General features: G+C 42.8%; 1 protein-coding gene across 6 annotated transcripts in view; it reads left to right on the top strand.

Annotated features, from left to right (window-relative positions):
- Nucleotides 1-16813, top strand: part of LOC120783883 (zinc finger protein 516-like) — a 69434-nt gene that overhangs the window by 50960 nt on the left and 1661 nt on the right. For all 6 annotated transcript variants that reach the window (XM_040117227.1, XM_040117226.1, XM_040117229.1 and 3 more), the window contains 4 exons: nt 1560-3913; nt 7260-8582; nt 12019-12123; nt 14291-14361. In XM_040117227.1, the coding sequence (XP_039973161.1) occupies nt 2152-3913; nt 7260-8582; nt 12019-12123; nt 14291-14361 (3261 nt within the window). In that variant the 5' untranslated portion in view covers nt 1560-2151. The remainder of the gene's footprint in view (nt 1-1559; nt 3914-7259; nt 8583-12018; nt 12124-14290; nt 14362-16813) is intronic.

Consider the following 16813-nt stretch of genomic DNA (forward strand, 5'->3'; position numbering starts at 1 on the left):
GGCGCAGGGTAATCATTTTCAGTACGAGAGTTTAAGACATATGATTGTTCTTGTGCTTCCCTCCTCTACCACCTTAACCTCTTATGATTATGATCAATTATCCACTTATAATTAGAGCCTGGCAGTAACTCAACTTATGTGCTCTTACACTTTATATAATAGCCTGTAATAATGCTGTCACTCAGTTTTCATATAGTCCACACTTAAAGGCTCTAGCATCTGCTGAAATTAATACTCCAGCTTGGAAATTACTTTTCATGTTTCAAAGTTTTGATCTTTATCTGAAAGGAATTTAGAAGTTGCTTCTAATATTATACATAAAAATGTGTCAATTTACTGTAAAAGAAAGCTGTTATTTAATAATTTCTTATTGAACTGACAGGGAGAAAAGAAAAAAGATATTATTAACCTCTAGTGATTCTCGTGAGAATGTGGATTTGCTGCAAGAAATAACAATAGGTAATAATAAAGAAATGTGGCGAAACCATTTGACAATTTTGACATATGTATTATGTAATACAGTTTAATTTATGTATATAATTACAGCAGATGTAACTAAAAACTGACATAAAACCGGTTCATGAAAATATGCAAATTATTTTAATATTCCACCCATTTAAAGGAAATATATGCAGTATGAAATTAGTCAACACTGTTAAGAGCTTTGTCTTTTCTTATCTCCGTCTCTTTCTCTTTCTATTTGACTCTCTCCCTGACCCCGTTCAACTCCCGTTTGAGAAATAGAACAAAGCAAACTGTCTGAAGAGCCACTTCCTGTTGTGTACTTAAGATCCCTGTCATGTGATAGTGTCAGTTGCGGCGGGTACGTGAGGCCAGTATGGGGAGGGAATATGGTGGCACTGCTGATCTTGCTGATGTGAACATGACTCCCCCCCTCACCACCACTTTGATTGTGTAAAGTGTCGACTCAGCCAGTGTGGCGTCAGAGCCCCCAAGCCCCGCACAACTCATGCACAATCACAACACACACACATACACGTGCATAGTGGTGGTACACAGTGCAAGCCTCAGATACATAGTGGACTTTATGCATGATTTGGGGGTTTATGAAAGGGTGAACATTCTGTCAATAAAAAGGGGTAAATATAACTGTTACTACTAGTGCGCTATTTGTCTTTAAATATCAACCTCAGACTTTTGTATGAAGTGGATCTAAAAGAACATTTTCACTTTTTCACTTTACACTTTCACTTATAAATTGCTTATGGGTTAGTTGTCTCTACAGATGTCACGATTTTCATTTCTGTTTGTGGTTTGGCTCATGGTGATCACCAGCCTGAGGTACTGGTTTACCTACCTTTTAATTTATTACCAGACAAACATATTCAGATCTACTTTATGACAAATACAGTCCACCTACATAGGTTACTGCAGCTAGCTTAGCTACAGTATGTATGCAAATAGTAACTGAATGTGGCTGAAAACTGAAAGTGTTTTTAAGTGTACTGCAGCGTTACTAACATGTTCCTTGTCTCTTTTCTCACATTCCTCCCCACTTGCTGTCTCCCTCCATCTCTCTTTTTCCTTTTCATTCTCAGGCGGATGATATACATGCAGGCCGTGCTCTAGAGAGCTCACTGTTATATGACCTGAAAGGTGCCAATACGCATAGAAACGGAGGATGAAGAAGAAAAGCCAGTGACATGAAGAACAGAAGTTTGGTGCTTCGCTGACACAGAGACTCCCCTCCGCTGACATAATGATGACCTGAAATTGAGGGAGAACTTTCCCTTTATTCTGAGAAAGAAATTCAATTTATCATTTATTTTATTAATCTCACTTTTAAATTATATGCTTGGCCTTCATTAGTCTGAAAAAGACTTAATATTTTGCTATATGTGTTCACGCAAATGTTAAAGCTGCTGCCAGTTGCACAAAGAGTTTCAATCATTGATTCACTGACAGTTCTAGATGAAGATGGATAGATGGTGTTGCCTCCAGTATCTGGAGAGTGCTAAATGAGCTGCTGTGTTAGCAGCTGGATTTCTGGATGACTGAAGGCAGATAGCATTTTAACTGACCAACAAAGGCACACCAGACACCCCTAGATGTGCAACTGCAGATAGCAGTAGTTTCAAGTTTTTTTGAGCTTGTGAAAGGCCAGATAGACAGGGTAGATTAGTTTGTACCATGAACCCTAGAGACAGTGTGGAGGTGATGGAGACCCAGGCGGGAGGTCAGAAGGAGAAGCTGATTGGAGACAAGGCCAACCCTGGAAATGAGATTGAGGGTGAGGATGACAAAATCCCTGGGACTTACGACTGCAATGTCTGTGGACGCAGCTTCCCGTTCCTCAGCTCTTTGTCGCAGCACATGAGACGTCACACAGGTGCACGCCCTTACAAATGCCCATACTGTGACCACAGGGCCTCTCAGAAGGGCAACCTCAAAGTTCACATCCGTAGCCATAAACTGGGTACACTCTCTAGCCATCACTCCAACGAGGATGAAGAGGGTGGGGCTGAGGAGGAGGAGATGAGTGTTTCAGAGGGTCTTGATGGAGGTACGAGTCCAACTAAGAGCAGCTCTGCCTGTAATCGGATGATCAATGGGGATAGTGGTGAGGAGAGTCGGAGGAAAGTGCCAGCAAGGAGCATGAAAAGAGAGAAGTCTGTTACCGACCAGCGGCCTTACTGTTGCCGTCTTTGCGGCTACGAGGCCCAGCGAGAAGACCAGCTCCTCAGCCACATTGAAAAGGTCCACATCACAGCTGACACAGAAGAGGAGACAACTGTTAAGGAAGAGGCTGTGACTGAACCTGATGTCATCCAACCCCAGAGTGATGGGACCTTCCCCTGTGAGACCTGTGGCCAAGTCTTCACCCAAGCCTGGTTTCTAAAGTCACACATGAAGAAACATGCAGGGATCCTGGACCACTGCTGTCGTATTTGTGGACGACGATTCCGCGAAGCTTGGTTTCTCAAATCTCACATGAAAACACACAACACTAAATCTAGGTCACGGTCAAAAGTAGATTTAGCTGAGCATCCAGCCACCATCAACAATGTAGCCCAGGATCCTGATATTGTTACTGGCTCTATTACATCTATCTATCAAATGTGCTCTAAATGTGGGAACCTGTTTCACAACAAAGAGAGCCTGAGAGCCCATGATAAGGTCCATAGTCTCAGCTGTGGCAGGAAATTCCAGAGCCCATGCAAACCCAGTGATGATGAGGACTCGCCCGCTGCTAAGAGACGTTTTCTCGACTATTTAAACCTCCAGTCTGTTGAGGAAAAGACTCTGGACGAAGAAGAGGAAAGTGAGAAGATTCTGGGTCAAAGAATCCCAGAGCTAGATCCAGTTTGTAGCTACCAAGCCTGGCAATTAGCCACTAAAGGAAGGGTTGTGGAACCAGTGGAGCCTAGTTACAAGGCCTCTTCTGGGGGAGGAAGTATGGGTGAGGAGGCCCTTGCTGGAGCCGCTGTGGTTTTTGAGAAGGAGAGCAGTCGTTATGTCCTGCAAGGTCAAGAGAAACGCAACTCAGGCAGACGCAGCAGCTCTGGGTTGGGAAGCCATGCATCTTCGGGGGACCGAACACCAGACAGCCTCAGCGACTCAGAATACCGGCCTTCATCTCGCCAAGACAGACGACGGTCATCCCATTCCCAAGCTTCCTCCAAGTCCAACGAGTGCTTTGAGTGTGGAAAGGTGTTTCGCAGTCGTCATCAGATGATCGTCCACCAGCGGGTCCACAGGAAGGATGGAGGCAGGGCATCTGTGGGAGACAAGGAAAGAACTGCAAGGGATGACCGATGGGGCTCAAACAGTGATCCAGAGTCAGGCTCCCCCAGCCGGCCCTGCACCCCGGGGTATGGAGACTCTCCACCAGCCTCCACCCTTGGAGATCCGGTGTCAGAAATGGGTACTGCAAACTCTGGAGAGCTTTCAGGTTAGTCAACGCCTTTGTGTCAAGCTGTCTTTATGCAGTGTAGTTTCCCTTTAATTAAATTTGAAATAATTGTCAGTAATCAAAAGAACAATGAAACGGTGCTAAGGAACTAACTTTAAATTGGGTGGTTGGTAAATGTTTGTGATTTGGGAATTGCAGCTTTTTTTTTCACAGTTTCAATCATTTCATCACACATATAGTATAAATGAAGAAGAAGGGTACATTGTAGTGATTGTAGGAATTGATGTAATGTGATTTTGAGACCCAGAATTTTTTATTTTATTTTCTTTTTTACACTTAAACAAGAAAAGTAAGTGCTGAACATTGCTTTGTTTTAGTCAAAGATGTGCCACCATTACTGCCTTTGTCTTTTGGATGCTGATTTAACTTTCTACCATAAAACAATAGGAAAAATATAACTGCCATACAAATAAATGAAAGCCGTAAGCAAGTACTTGCTGTAGGGTTATTTTAGTGGCAGAAATGACTGTAGCCTTTTTCAAGCCTCCCACTCCAGGTCTCTGGCTCTGTCACTCTGTAGTAAACATCTGTTGATGAAATGTGCTTTGTGTAGGTGCAGCTCATCGGCTCCTCAGTCTCTATGGAGTGGGAACTGGAGCCACTGTGTGGCAAAATATTGTAATTACATCTGACTTCAGCTCTTTTATAGAGTGCTGCACACAAATACTATCAAATATGGTCAATAAACTTTAACTGCCACTGAAAATTCTGTTTACAACTGTGCAATTATTTTGTATCACAGAGCAATAAAGCTAACAGTTAAGTGAAACTTTGTGCCTTTCAGTGGCATGTCAGTAGAGCAGAGGGCATTTTTGGAATGCCTATCATTTTTTCACCTCCACAACCAATAAACACTGCAGAGCCAAAAAAGAAAAAAGAAAAAAAAGAAAAAACTATCCCAAGCAAGGGCAAAACACCCATAATCATGGCTGAAATATAGTATGTAAAAGGAGGGATTGCTGTGTATACAGCACTTGAGATCTCTGGCACACCGAAAACACTATTTGTACAGGTTAGGATGGTGGATAGTAGTAGTGATTGTTTCCATTCCTCCCTTTTAGTACAGACATTCAAAAATAGCAGCAACATTTCTTCAGGCCTGATCAAGCTGTGTGCTATTTCAGGTCTTCCTGTCTCAGGAAACTCCCCTCACCCCCTTATCGTGTGAATATGTTTTTTGCTCTCCTTTTTCTGTCTTTACCATGGAAATCTGTCTGTATGTTTCCTTTGACTCTTCACTGATGTTGTTTATTGTATAGCAACCGATTATTTGACTTAAGTAGTTAAATGTACGGTGGAGAATTCTGTCTCTCCAAAACCATGGACATCCTGCTGTCTGGTTGCAGGAATTGCATTTGAGGTAGTGGATCTCTTTTAGCTTTATAGCTAAAAAGAAGCCTTAGATAGCTTTGTCCAGCTATATCCTTTTTCTCTTTTCTTCTTCCCCATCACCTCTGACTCTTACCTAATCTCCAAGGTTACCACCTGTGTCACTTGCACTGTCACTCATCCACTCTCCTTACCACTGAGCCAGCCAGGCTGCCTGATGTCTGAAGGACTGGTTATTTATAGTCACCTCCTGATGGAGAGGGATGAAGGCAATTGGGAAAGAGACACTCAGCGGAATCTAGTCCCAAATACTCTGATGTCCCTTAAAGCCATTTAGCTACTTTTTGGGAATGCAAATGAGAAGTGACAGTATATACACGCAGATACTGACATACAGTACACGCCGGCATAGGCTTTTCGACAAATCAGTTATAACGAAATTAGATTGATGACATTTTCCTCTGTGGTAATGAGAGAAACTGATGATTGCCACTGTGCAAGCATATTGGATTATTTACATTATAGAATCATAAATATATTCACGAGTTGTTATTGAAGCGCTGCACCATACACTCCCACAACTGTGAAGATGTGGGCATTTTTCAATTAAGTATCTGGTTGATTCTTTGTGTGTTTCTAACATACATATGCTGGTTTCTCCACCTTTTACAAATTCAGTATTACTGCAGTGACAGACTGTCAGCACACAACTTGTTCACTCTTGCTGGGAAGGGTTTATCATAGTGTGTGTTTTATGTTCGTTTGCATGTGTGAATATGTGAGACTGATTCAGGAATTTAATGATACTTCAGAAGGGTAATAAGAATACTATACTCTGACTGGTCAGTAATTGATTAATATAAGACCAGCATCGGCCTTATAAACAGGGCACATCAGTCTTACCACCCTGCCTGCTAAACTGCACAGCCCTGGGGCTTCACCTTGGCAGAGTCTGAGCTGTGAGTATTGGCCAGTGTTGCCAACAGGAAGTCAAATGAAAAACAGATGGCTGGTTACTAGTGTTGTTGTTAAAACGGTGAGGGGTTGTGGAGAGTACTATAATGTGCTACTGACAGTATCTGATTTGTTGGATCTTAGAAGACTTAAGTACAGTATTTGTGTGTGTGTAAGATGATATGAGGTTCCATGACCTGGCCTTGTCTGGCTCTGATATAATACTCTTATGTTCAAAACCTCCATTTTGAGGATATCATGTTTTACATTACTATATGTTTAATGACATTTTGACAGCCACTAAACAAAAACAACTACAATGATTACTATAATTCTTATTCATATTCTTTTTTCCAATTCCTGAAATTGGACATTGTGAGAGATATAAAGTTTTCCAGTGACATCAGTCAAATTCACTCAGAAGAAAGATGGGGCACATACGCCCCATTGTGGAGAGTTTATAAAGCTAAATGTCAGGAATCCTCAAAATTGACCTAATACAGTAAACACATGTACTGGAATTGAATTGGATTGCACAACAGCCATACAATCAATAAACCAACATTGTAAGCCTTAATATTCCAAACGTTTAAATGTTTCAAAAAGCTATTTAATCAACTCTGTTAATGTTTGATTTTATAGGTTGTGATTGTTTCATACCACCTAAACCATCCAACCACAGAGATAAATTGACATCTCTCTGACATAATCTTAACAAAGTGAATATGATAACGTAGTTGTAAAAGTAGTGCCTTTTTGATTATTTTATTTTTCTTATAATAGCAGAGGTAGTAATTCTAGTAATGGTAGAATAGGTTCCATTGACATATAAGAAGAAAAGAGAGGATATATACGAACAATGGCCAATACTGCGGCCTGGTGGCTGTTCACCAAAACTACATGAGGTTGCAGCAATATGAATCTGCCACAGTGAATTGAGGTAATGAGCTTGGACTTACGGCTGGTAGTAGAGAAGAGTATAATCTAGACCATTTTCTTTGCAGTCATTGACCTTTTATGTTGTCATATCTCTCCCCTACAGAAGAGAAGCCTTACATCTGCAGCCTGTGTGACTTTGTGACCACAGAGTCGCAGGCTTATCTGACTCATGTTCGTGTCCAACACCCGCCTGCCCCCGAAGATCAACCCAGCCCCATTCCCAGCCCCAGCTCCAGCTCAGACAGAGGTACCCCCAGTGGTTATCCCAAGCTGAAGAAAGCTCTTCTCCAGGGGCTGAACAACTATGCATCCCCTCCGGCTTACCTTTCAGCTCGGTCATCCCCGCTCGATCCCAGCATGACCCCTGTGGATCTATGTGTGAGGGCTGAAGGGATCAGGGGGATAGCGTCCTTAACCTTGAACAGGAAGAGCCTCCCTAGCCACAAGTGCTCCTTCTGCTCCCACTCCACCTGCTACCCTGAGGTACTCTGGATGCACCAGACTGTGGCTCACCGAATCAACAGCAGTAGCTCCAATCTTGCTCCTAAATGGGCCTTTAAAAACAACCCAAAGGGCTCCAGGGACAGCTTGTTATCCTCCAGGAGACGTACTGGTCCCCCACCAGTCCTGGAGGGAAAGGAGTGTCCACCTTTGCCTCCACTGATGCGCACCCAACGTACCCGACCCCCGACCTTCTCGAGCGAGGTTCTAAAGAAGAGCAAGCCAGCTAGTCGTGCAGCCACACCATCATCATCATCCTCTACACCCTCCTCCTCATTCTCCAGGGGTTCCTCATCCTCTTCAGGCACCCAAGCTGGGAGAGTCCCTGTACGGCCAGGCAGCAGCACCAGCAGCAGCCTCAGAAACACAGAGGGCCAGAGCCATCAGTCTCGCTTCAGACCCAAAGTGGATATTTACCCTCGGGGAAGCTCACTTTCATCCTCTAGCTCCTTAGAGAAGAGCACCGGCACCCTCTCACGTTCCTCCGCCCCAAGCGCCAACCCTGCTACAGCTACCAGGATGGCCGACCGCTACTTGATGCCTCAAGAGGGCCTCGGCTTCATGCTGTCCAGCAAACATGGCCTAGCAGAGTACAGCCGTGCTAGAGGCTCCCCTCATCAACCGCTTCCCAACTCCCAGAGCCAGGGCCGGGCTAACACTACGAGGCCCAGCACCATCACCCACAGCGCCACATCAGGACACAACTATGGAAACTCCCAGCCACACGGAGGCACTCTGCAGAATTTCTCCTCCTCCCCTTTGTCTTCTTCTTTGCCTTCAGAGGCCCGTGGAGATATAAAGCAGGAGCCAGAGACACCAGAGATGCCAAATGACGTCCTCAGCTTCCTCAAAAACTACAGCCCCCATGAACTGGCTACCCTCTACCACCGCTGGGGTACAACCAATGCCTTGCTGGATCCCACTGGTAGGGAGTCATTTTTCTCCAGTTTTATGGCTGATTTGCATATGTAGTTGTGAAAATTTGTAGTAACACAATGCAAAAATGTGGTTTTTGTTAGTTTAATTCTTTGTATTGCCATCGTTTGGTAGAGTCCTGGGAAACCCCTTAATCGTCAGCACACATACTATATGCCCAGAGAGTCTAGGCCTTGGTAAAAATGCCAAATGTCAAGAGTTGAAGAGAAATGTTTTCCAGTGACTTAGCATCTTGTTTTTGAGCTACTATCAGTAGAATGGACTGGACTTGACAAGCTCAACCAGGAAAAGACTGTCTGACACACTGTCACATAGTTCCATACTTAATGTATGAGCCATATTCAATCAGGTATACATATTCATCCCCTCTGACACACACGGACTGTCTCTCTCACACTAACTTACCATCTGGCGGAAATTGATTGACAGACACATGTTCTGCTCCATTCTGACAAGGTTTTGAATAATGAAACGGAGATCCATTAAATGAGCACACACATGTTTGCTTGGTATGATGAAAGGCTGTATCTAGGACAGCATGTGTGTCTGTGCATGTGTGTCCATATGTGCTCAGGTTTTAGATGCAAAAGTAGTGTGTGTGTGTGTGTGTGTGTGTGTGTGTGTGTGTGTGTGTGTGTGTGTGTGTGTGTGTGTGTGTGTGTGTGTGTATTTAAAATTTTTTTTTTTTTTTTTACTGTGAAAGATGTGAGAGAACCTTTGCTACTCTCAGGTCTGCGAGGCATGCCTAGTCTCCAGCTCCACTCTCCCAGAAAGCTGTCACAAACTGTTTAGGTCACGGCTCTGCCTGACTAGAGACACGCACAGATGCGAATGGAGGGAAGCAAAACAGAGAGAGGGGGAACATAAGAGGCAAAGAGAAAGATGAGACAGAATAATTACCCCACCAGCTGCTTTGGAAATGGTCATTACTGAACATCCGTATTATTTGCCCATTTTCAGTTTGTGTCTCTAAGGTCAAGTGGGGCTGTATGGAGCCAGGGGTCAAAGACAACAGCCCCACAGCAGACGCATGACATCGCTGTCACCCGTCCAGGCGCGTATCGTCACGATCCGCCTTAGCCCTTTGAGTCACATACTATAAAGTGACCTTTTTTGAGCAACTGAGTCTTTCTCCCTATTCTCTCTGTAATATGAGTATCAGTGTGTGTGTGTGTGTGTGTGTGTGTGGGGGTCTGCTTGTGTTTTTTTGTCCAGCTCTGTCTTGTCTTTCATTAGTGCATCAGTGAGAAGGGCTGGCGGCCCAGAGTAGGAGCAGAGTATCCAGAGGCCAGCAGTTGGGCTGCCAAAGACACTCTCTGTCACCTCCTCTGCCTCCCTGTCCTCCTTGTCCTGCTGTGTCTCTCCAACACTCACCACTTTCCACACACATACACAGACACACACAAACATACACACAACTGGTGGGCACTGCCCAGGTATATGCCAGCCTTAATGCTTGGGGTGTTGATGTGTCTAGTGGGGGTTTGAGTAAGCGCGCCCCTCACCAAAAGCACCCCCAAACCCCCAGGCCTGTTATCTGTCAGCAGGAGAGGTCACGGGAGTGCATATGCACAATATGTGCGCATGAGAAAGCGAGTGTGTGCGGTCACGATGCGGTCACAATGTTATCAAATGGATCCAACAATCTTTTTCCTCCTGCTGCTGTCCTTGTGGCTTCTTTGGCACTATGTTTACATAGTTACATACCAGGTCTTTATTAAATAGTTATCTAAATTCTTAAAATCCAAATGTCTGCAATACAGTCAGTCCCGTTCCAACAACAGGTTTCTTTATGCTGAATGGACGGTCTTTCAGCCACTCAGTATGCGTTTCATCTGCTTTGCCAAACACAGTTTGGCTTCATGTCCCTTAACAATTAATTTCTTGGTGGCATTTTCCTTATACTGCCTCATTATAGTTTCAGAACTCTCATTAACTATGTTCAGTTGGAAATTGGCTGTTTTTGCCAGGGTTTCCTTTTGGTTTTTAGATTGGTCTTAAAGTAAAATCCATGTAGCATAAAAACATCTTTAAAAAGTTTTAGATTTAATTTTGCTTACCTGCAAGTAATCCTATTATGCTCTATATACGATGTGTATAATAACATTGGAACAAGTAGTGCAAGGTGTGTTCTCAAGGTGTAAAAAAAACAGGAAATTCAAGGAGGTTTTAAAATCATGTGACTGCATTAGTTGCGATTTATCCAATTCTTCTCATGCAGAATAACTTATGTGAAGTGACACAAAAATGTACAGCATATACTGTGGGTTCACCTTGTTTCTTGTAAAAGCAGGTAGTTAGGAATTCAGAAAGTTAGACTTATCAACAATGACTTAAAGCTCTTCACCACTTCCATGAAGAAAATGACTAAGAGAAAACAATCCTGATGTAGTCATGTCATGTGACAGGATTTATGAGCTCTGAAGTCATCAAAATTCAACAAGTTGCTTCTTTTTGCCATTTAAGGCCATTAATATGTAAAGGTGACTTGTGTTGTGCATGTAATGTGAGTGTTGCTGCATCACCCTGTGTGTGTGTGTGTGTGTGTGTGTGTGTGTGTGTGTGTGTGTGTGTGTGTGTGTGTGTGTGTGTGTGTGTGTGTGTGTGTGTGTAAACATCGCCAGTGTGTGCCCCAGCCCATGCCTCACTTGGACGAAACACACATATATATAACTCTTGAAATGCATACACATGGAGACACACACACCTGACATGTGACACACGGGCAGCGGAGCGGGCACATCACAGCCGGGGCGTTTTAATTGCCTGTAATTTATGCGGTGTGTGTGTGTGCTGTGTGTGTCTGGCTGTCAGCCTCTGAGATGATGCTGTGTGACAGCTGCAGTCCAGCCCCTGGAGCTAGCCGCTCATAATGACACATTAGACATACTAATGATGCTTGCGCGAGTCCACTACTGACGCTGCCTACCTCCACTTCTCCAGCCAGGCTCTCTGCTTATGTACACCGACTAACTTTCTGCACATTACTGACCTTTACATCTCCATTCAATCTCTGCAAACACTGCCACGTGAAAATGTCTCCTGATTTGGAATAAACTGATACTGACGTCCACCTTTTCCACCGCTCTTAATAGAAAATGTCACATATGAAATCCCATATGGGAATTTAAAGCATATGTGATTTCAGGACACATTGGCCTGTGCATTGTCTGTTGTGTGATTTAAAACATGTCTTTTAAATAAAGACGATTTAAACTATATTTGAACAATCCTCAACACAGCTGATTCTGCACACAGTTCATCGCATACATTACATCTTACACATGTTTTGACCGTATGAAAAACCTCAGTTGAACAATGATTCTTTATAGATTTTGCTCTTTTGTGCGTTTAATTGTATGTTTCTTTGTTTTTCCGTGTTTGTGTGTGTGTGTGTGTGTGTGTGTGTGTGTGTGTGTGATCAGGGATGCTGAGGTCCCTCATGCGACACGGACAGTATTTCTGTCATGAGTGTGGGAAGAGTTTCAGTCAGCCCAGCCACCTGCGCACTCATATGAGATCCCATACAGGTAAATACAAACAATGCTCACACTAAAACACACCCAAAAGAGTACAGATTACACATATACACATACATCTAGTGGCTGGACCAAATGATGGAAAAAACACTCAGATTTTTAAATCAATACTATCACCAATACTACCAATATGAGTCAGCTTTTAACCCTTGAGTTTTGTTGAAATTGGCTTTACATGCCCATTGTTTGGGGTCGCACAAAGCGTTTAAGGTGTGTTTCTGAGCTATTAAAGAGGGCACTGGGTCTCCAGGAGCCCAAATAGAGCATTATGGTTAAAGAGGTCTGACAGTCACTCCTTTTTTAATATGAGTTTTGCAAGTCATTTGCACTACCTGAAAGAAGTTCTGAAGAAAAAATGGTTGGGAATCAAGCTGCAAGACCATCAGTCACTGAAAGTGTAAAAATTATTTAAAAGGGAAAAATATGACAAACTTAAGACAAATGACTTCGGCAAAGAGCAACAGCAATGACAGTTTAGTGTACTGCACTGTGCATAAGAAAGGTATTTAACCTGTAGAACAGCCTAATTAAACCTTGTTATTGGTGTATTACTACATGTTCGCATTGTTTGGCACTCCTTCAACAGTCACTCATTCCTGTGCCACCTGTGTACACACATCATCGGCCTCGTAGCTATTTATCCACCCAGAAACACTCGCATTTGATTAAGAGAATAAACGCATGGAGATTCACATTCTCGACAATATCTCGTCGTCCGACTCTCCATACGTCGGCTGTGTTCCCGCATTCTCCAAAATAAATCAAAACAGATCTTTTTGTTCAGTTGAGTGTGACAGCCAGTCTGTGAGTCCTTCCCTGCCCTGGGCTGGGCAGCTGTCTCTATTTTTTAAACTGAAACATGATTTGCTCCAGATACTGACCTGTGACAAATTGTATACATTATTAATCACATGTCAATTAGAGAGATGGAATTGCGCATTCTAATGAAGCAGAACAGCATTTGTCCACGCCAGCCTTATGAATCCATTAGCATGCGTCCCGATGCCATTCACGAAACAGCTTGATTTAGACATCCTGCCTTTTCCTCCTCTTTCTCCTTTTCCCATCTACTTTTCATTTCCTTTTACCCCTTTCTTGTCTGTTTTTATTTCCATTCTTTTCCTTTCCTTGCTTCTTTCCTCTTATCTCACCTTTTCTCCTCTTCTCTTCCTCTTTTCCCCCCTCTTATTTACTTTCCCATCACCTTTTCTCGTACTCTCTTCCTCTTCAATTTCCTCTCTGGTTTCCTCTCATCTCAGCCTTTCTACTCTCTTCTTCCTTTTTACTGTCCTTTTTCATTTTCCTTGTCTTTTTCCTTTCATCTCATTTCTCCTCCTCTTTCATTTCCTTTTTTTGTTTCCTCTTATCACACCTTTATTCGCTCCTCTTCCTCTTCCTCTTCCCTTTCCTATTGTTTCCTCTCACCTCATCTTTTCCCCTCTTTTTTCCTTTCCTCTCTGGTTTCCTCTGACCTTTCCTTCTCTCCTCTTCTCTTTCTCCTCTGCTGTCCTCTCCTCGCATCCTCTGCTCTCCTAACTTCTCCCTTCTTCCTCCTCCTCCCCTCTCCCCTCTCCTGTCCTGTCATGTCCATCAGCCGGGCCGGCAGTGATCACAGTAGACAGTGAGTTAAGTAGCTTCTTTATAGAGAGTGTGAATGATATGTGGCACAGCCAGTGATTCTAAGTGACAGAGGCCAAATGGTAAGTGATGCAGTGCTCAGCTCACCCCCAAGTCCTACTGTAAGCGCACACACACTGCATTAACACACACACTCGGCCATGCATAGGCTCTGTAAACACTTGCCGAGGCTGTAATTAATGTTGTCACCAGCAGTTGTCTTCAGCATGAACGTGCACATGCAGAAAAGGCCAGCCACCCCGAGGCCTCCATTAACATGCGTCATATTAAATCACTGACTTGCCTCCACCAGGTTCCATCACCATCATCACCACCATCATCACCATCACCATCAGTGCCAGCTCCCCTCTATTAGCAAGGGTGCTGGTGGCAAATACTATTCTGTGTGGATGGTGGTGGAAGAGAAAAAAAAAAAATGCTTGTGTGGATCTGGTAGAGGTTTTAACCAAATACCACCCCTCCCCCACCCCTATCCCCATCCCTACCCCTCTCTCCCTCCACCCTCCTTCTCCCCCCACAGTTGGGTTTGATTTTAACGGACTCCACAGAGGTACTGACGCTCACACCACCGCTTCTGAAGTTCCCAAACAAGTATGTGGCACGATGGCTAATAACTGCCGCTCCAATCGCTTCTGCATGTTTCTTAGCATTGCTGTCTCAACTCTGCATGTGCGTGTCTGTGTCAATACTGCACCCCCCATCTTGCTGTGAATTTTTTTTTTTTTTTTTTTTCATGTGTAACAGTCACGTGTGGCACCCTCTGCACCTGGCATTAACACATGGCATTCTCACACCAGAGTTTTTTTGCTGGATCAGGACGCTTATCCAGGACACACATCAAAGTTGTGTCATTGAAAAGCTTCAGTTTTGTGTCAATTTTGGGGACTTTCATGTTTTAATAACACTTGAAGGATTAATGGCTCTTTTATTCATTGAGAAAAAAACCCAACTTGGCAATTGAAAAACTCTCTCAGAAACTTATTGGATTAAGCACATACTGTAGTTTTTTGTACATCTTTAGTTGCTAAATTTTCACTTAACTCTGACAAAGCTGACATTAAATTTTCCTTTTGTCGTGCCAAATTTCAGGTTTTTATGTGATTGCTTCCCTTCTTTATATTACAAATACAGTGTGTTTTGTCTTTGCATGGACTGAATTTATCTACTTATATATATATATCACTCTTTTAAATATATACTTAGTTATCTAAACTAAATCAAAACTGTAACCACATCCAAAGATAGTTTTGGGGGACTGGCTCTATAGTATATTTTGGGTACATTTAACCATTATATTTTCTTCTCTCTGTTAAAAATCTGGTGTGACACAACAGCAATTAATTTAATAAAAACTTAATAAAAGCAGTTTATAAAAACTCTTTAAAATGCTAATCAATCAATTCATGTTAAAGACCACCAAGCTAAGATGGTGGAATTTGATTGCAATGCAGTGTCCAACAGTACAGTTCCATCAGTGCATAAAAATCACAGTTACAGTCTCATCAGATATCCAACAACAAATCTCGCAAATACACACAACACAACAGTCACATAGAGATTCACTACCAGGAGTCTGGTAATAGCTTTTGTTGGTGAAACTCCTCCAGTTCCTCCACTGGAAGTGATAAGTTTTCGGTTACTGGCTTATTTGGAATGCACATCAGAAGAAGTGCATGCTGGTAATTAGCTAGAGGAGTGATCATATGTGCAGACATTTGCAGCTGCAATGTATTTCAAACTATTCACTTGTCAGTCGTCACATAGCAATTCTTTTTGTTTCAGTGTTGGCTGTGAATCTCTTTCCGCACTGCAGCAATGAAAAACAGGTGGAAAAAAAGGGCTCAGCATGTTTTTTGTTTGTTTGTTTTTTAATTTTCCAAGACAGTTGACACCTTGACATGTGGTCTGCGGTGTGTTTCAGCTGGAAATGTCTGCATGTAGGGTAAAGATATATGGTACAGACATACAGAGGAGCTCCACCTAGAACAACTCAGACTTCATCAACAAAAAATAGTGAATTTCCGGAAGTGTAAGTGCAAAAATACCACAACTTTGAGAACCATCAGAGATGGACAGTAAAGCTAAAATAATCAGTTGAGGGACAGAAAGTTTGCAGCTATTTTGATAATAAAGTGGTGGTTTAGGTCACTTTTCAAGAAAAAGTGCTAAAAATCCACTTATTCCAGCTCCATCAAGTGTGAGGATTTGCTTCTCTTCTTTGTCCTGTATGATAGTGAACTGAATATCTTTGGGTTTTGGATCGCGGATGGACAAATAAAAGTCTCAGTAGATCAGTCAATAATGAAAATAATCGCCAAATGGCACGCTAATGGAGACAATTAAAAAGAATGTTGAGGATTACGTGTAAAATGGATTTAACAAATTTAACAAGTTGCAAAAAAATTCCCTTTAGTTCCTTGAATGACTTTCAGAGTTTTCAGAGTCAGTTATGGAGACGAACATTGAGACAGAGGGACCGGAGGAGTAAATCTGTTCTGCTTTGACATTCGGAGAGAGCGGGGTTCTACACGCTGCGCTTCCATCTTAATTAATCACACACAGAGTCAGATTTACCGCACACTATGAATGATGGGAACAGGCGCAGCAGAGGGGTCCAATTAGATGTAGTGTTGACGCTGCTTTACGGTGACGATAACCTTTAGTATAATGTAGTGCACCGGTCCCGTCAGCGATGTTTCCTCGCAGGACAATGTTGTGGAGGTTCTCGCTTTCCTCTCACGTCCCACCCTCGCCGTCTTTCTAGCTTTTTTTTTTTTTGTTATGAAGATTTGTGTGATTAATTATATCTTTTTTTTGTTTTTATCTCTATCTTTCTTACCCGCCCCCCTCCTTTTTTTCTCTCTCTCTGTTGTGTTTCTGATGATGTATGATAACAGCTATATTTCCCTGTTTCTTCTTCAGTGAGAGGGGTGCGGGAGGGGCACAGGGAGTCATTTGTTTTCCTGCTTTGATCTTCCTCCATTTATCAAAATGATAATTAGGTGCAATTAAATGGCAATCTCATTTGTTTTGTTCAGGTGTT

This window comes from Xiphias gladius, chromosome 22, assembly GCF_016859285.1.
Source record: "Xiphias gladius isolate SHS-SW01 ecotype Sanya breed wild chromosome 22, ASM1685928v1, whole genome shotgun sequence".
Taxonomy (NCBI): domain Eukaryota; kingdom Metazoa; phylum Chordata; class Actinopteri; order Istiophoriformes; family Xiphiidae; genus Xiphias; species Xiphias gladius.